The following is a 1285-nucleotide window of genomic DNA, read 5'->3' as shown; positions in this document are numbered from 1 at the left end:
TCTGACTGACATGCCCTCAAGGCTTATTTCCAAAATAGTGAAAACGTGGAAAAACTGGCTGATTTTCTGCATATAACAATTTCAAAACTAAGCAAAGCTTCTAAAATCTGGTCATACAACCCTTAGATCATTCTTTAAACTCTCTAGATGTCAGATTTAGAGACAAGTTGCCAGACCAATGAATGCCAAAAAATGATCTATTGCTCTCGCAAAATCACAACCAAAGTTTCTACATAATTTTTTACAATGCACACCTACACTCAAAGATGATTAGCAAAACACTCTACCATGTTCATAAAATGTTGAAAAAAACAACTAGACTATATACAACCTAGATTTTATTAAAAAAGTACTTTGACCTTTCAATAAATCTAGTTTAATATGAAGAAAGGGCCAATTTTCATTTTTCTTTATCACAAAAGTTCAGCTACTCAGACTCCATGGTAATCAAATACAAAAACAACATGAACATTTTCTTTGGTGACCGATACTTATTCTAATTCTACAGGGTATAAAATTATAATCAATTTGTGATTTCTGAGTCTTACCCTCCAATAGTACAGCCATTAAATGAGGAAAGAAAACTACCCTTCTTAAAAATTCTATTTTTCTTTTTTTTTCAAGTGGTTCTAATAATTTCACTGGGAAAAAAGCAAAAATCTCCAGCCCAATTAATTGAACTCAAAAGATGTTTTATTATAAATATACCCCATAGTCCACTTACTTCCATTGTTGAATAATCCACCAGGTCAACCTTGTTTCCAACTAAGATAACTGGTGTCTGGTGCTGCTGACCTAGTGTTGACCTGATAAGGGGCAGCCAGTGACCCGTAACTCTGTCTAAGGTATCCTCATCTTCTACACTGTACACAATGCAGATGACATCTGATCGGTTAATCTCTGCACGCAGCTGTTCCACATTTTGTTCTCTCTCTGAAAAAAAGGCAAAGTCAGCATGGCAATTATGATCATTACAAATACATGTAAAAAAGGGACTAAAAAAAATAAATAAATAAAACTGAGAAGTATTAAGTCATATTGGAAAACTGAAAATAAGTTCACAGGAACCTTTGTACATTTAAGGAATACTTGAAACTTTTACAAAAGCTATTAGAGCAGTAATTCTCAGCAGGTGATAAATTTACCTCCATTAGGAGGAGCTTGTCTTTCTCCAATAACAGTAGCATCTTTTGCTGTAACTCTGAAGAGCAGGTACCTACTGTAAAGCAAAACTATCTAATTTTTAAAAAACATTTGCTCATAAACTCCAGATATAGTTAGACAC

The 1285-nt window shown here is 33.5% G+C and overlaps 1 protein-coding gene across 1 annotated transcript in view; it reads right to left on the bottom strand.

The window, feature by feature from the left end:
• Window positions 1-1285, bottom strand: part of LOC119589095 (mitochondrial Rho GTPase 1-like) — a gene marked incomplete in the record, with an annotated part of 21050 nt that overhangs the window by 18748 nt on the left and 1017 nt on the right. Inside the window, 1 exon segment of the mRNA XM_037937670.1 lies at window positions 725-933. Within this exon segment, the coding sequence (XP_037793598.1) occupies window positions 725-933 (209 nt within the window).

The sequence above is a fragment of the Penaeus monodon genome, chromosome 25, assembly GCF_015228065.2.
Source record: "Penaeus monodon isolate SGIC_2016 chromosome 25, NSTDA_Pmon_1, whole genome shotgun sequence".
Taxonomy (NCBI): Eukaryota; Metazoa; Arthropoda; class Malacostraca; order Decapoda; family Penaeidae; genus Penaeus; species Penaeus monodon.
Note: the sequence above shows the minus strand (reverse complement) of the source record. Positions and strands in the feature narration are given on the sequence as shown.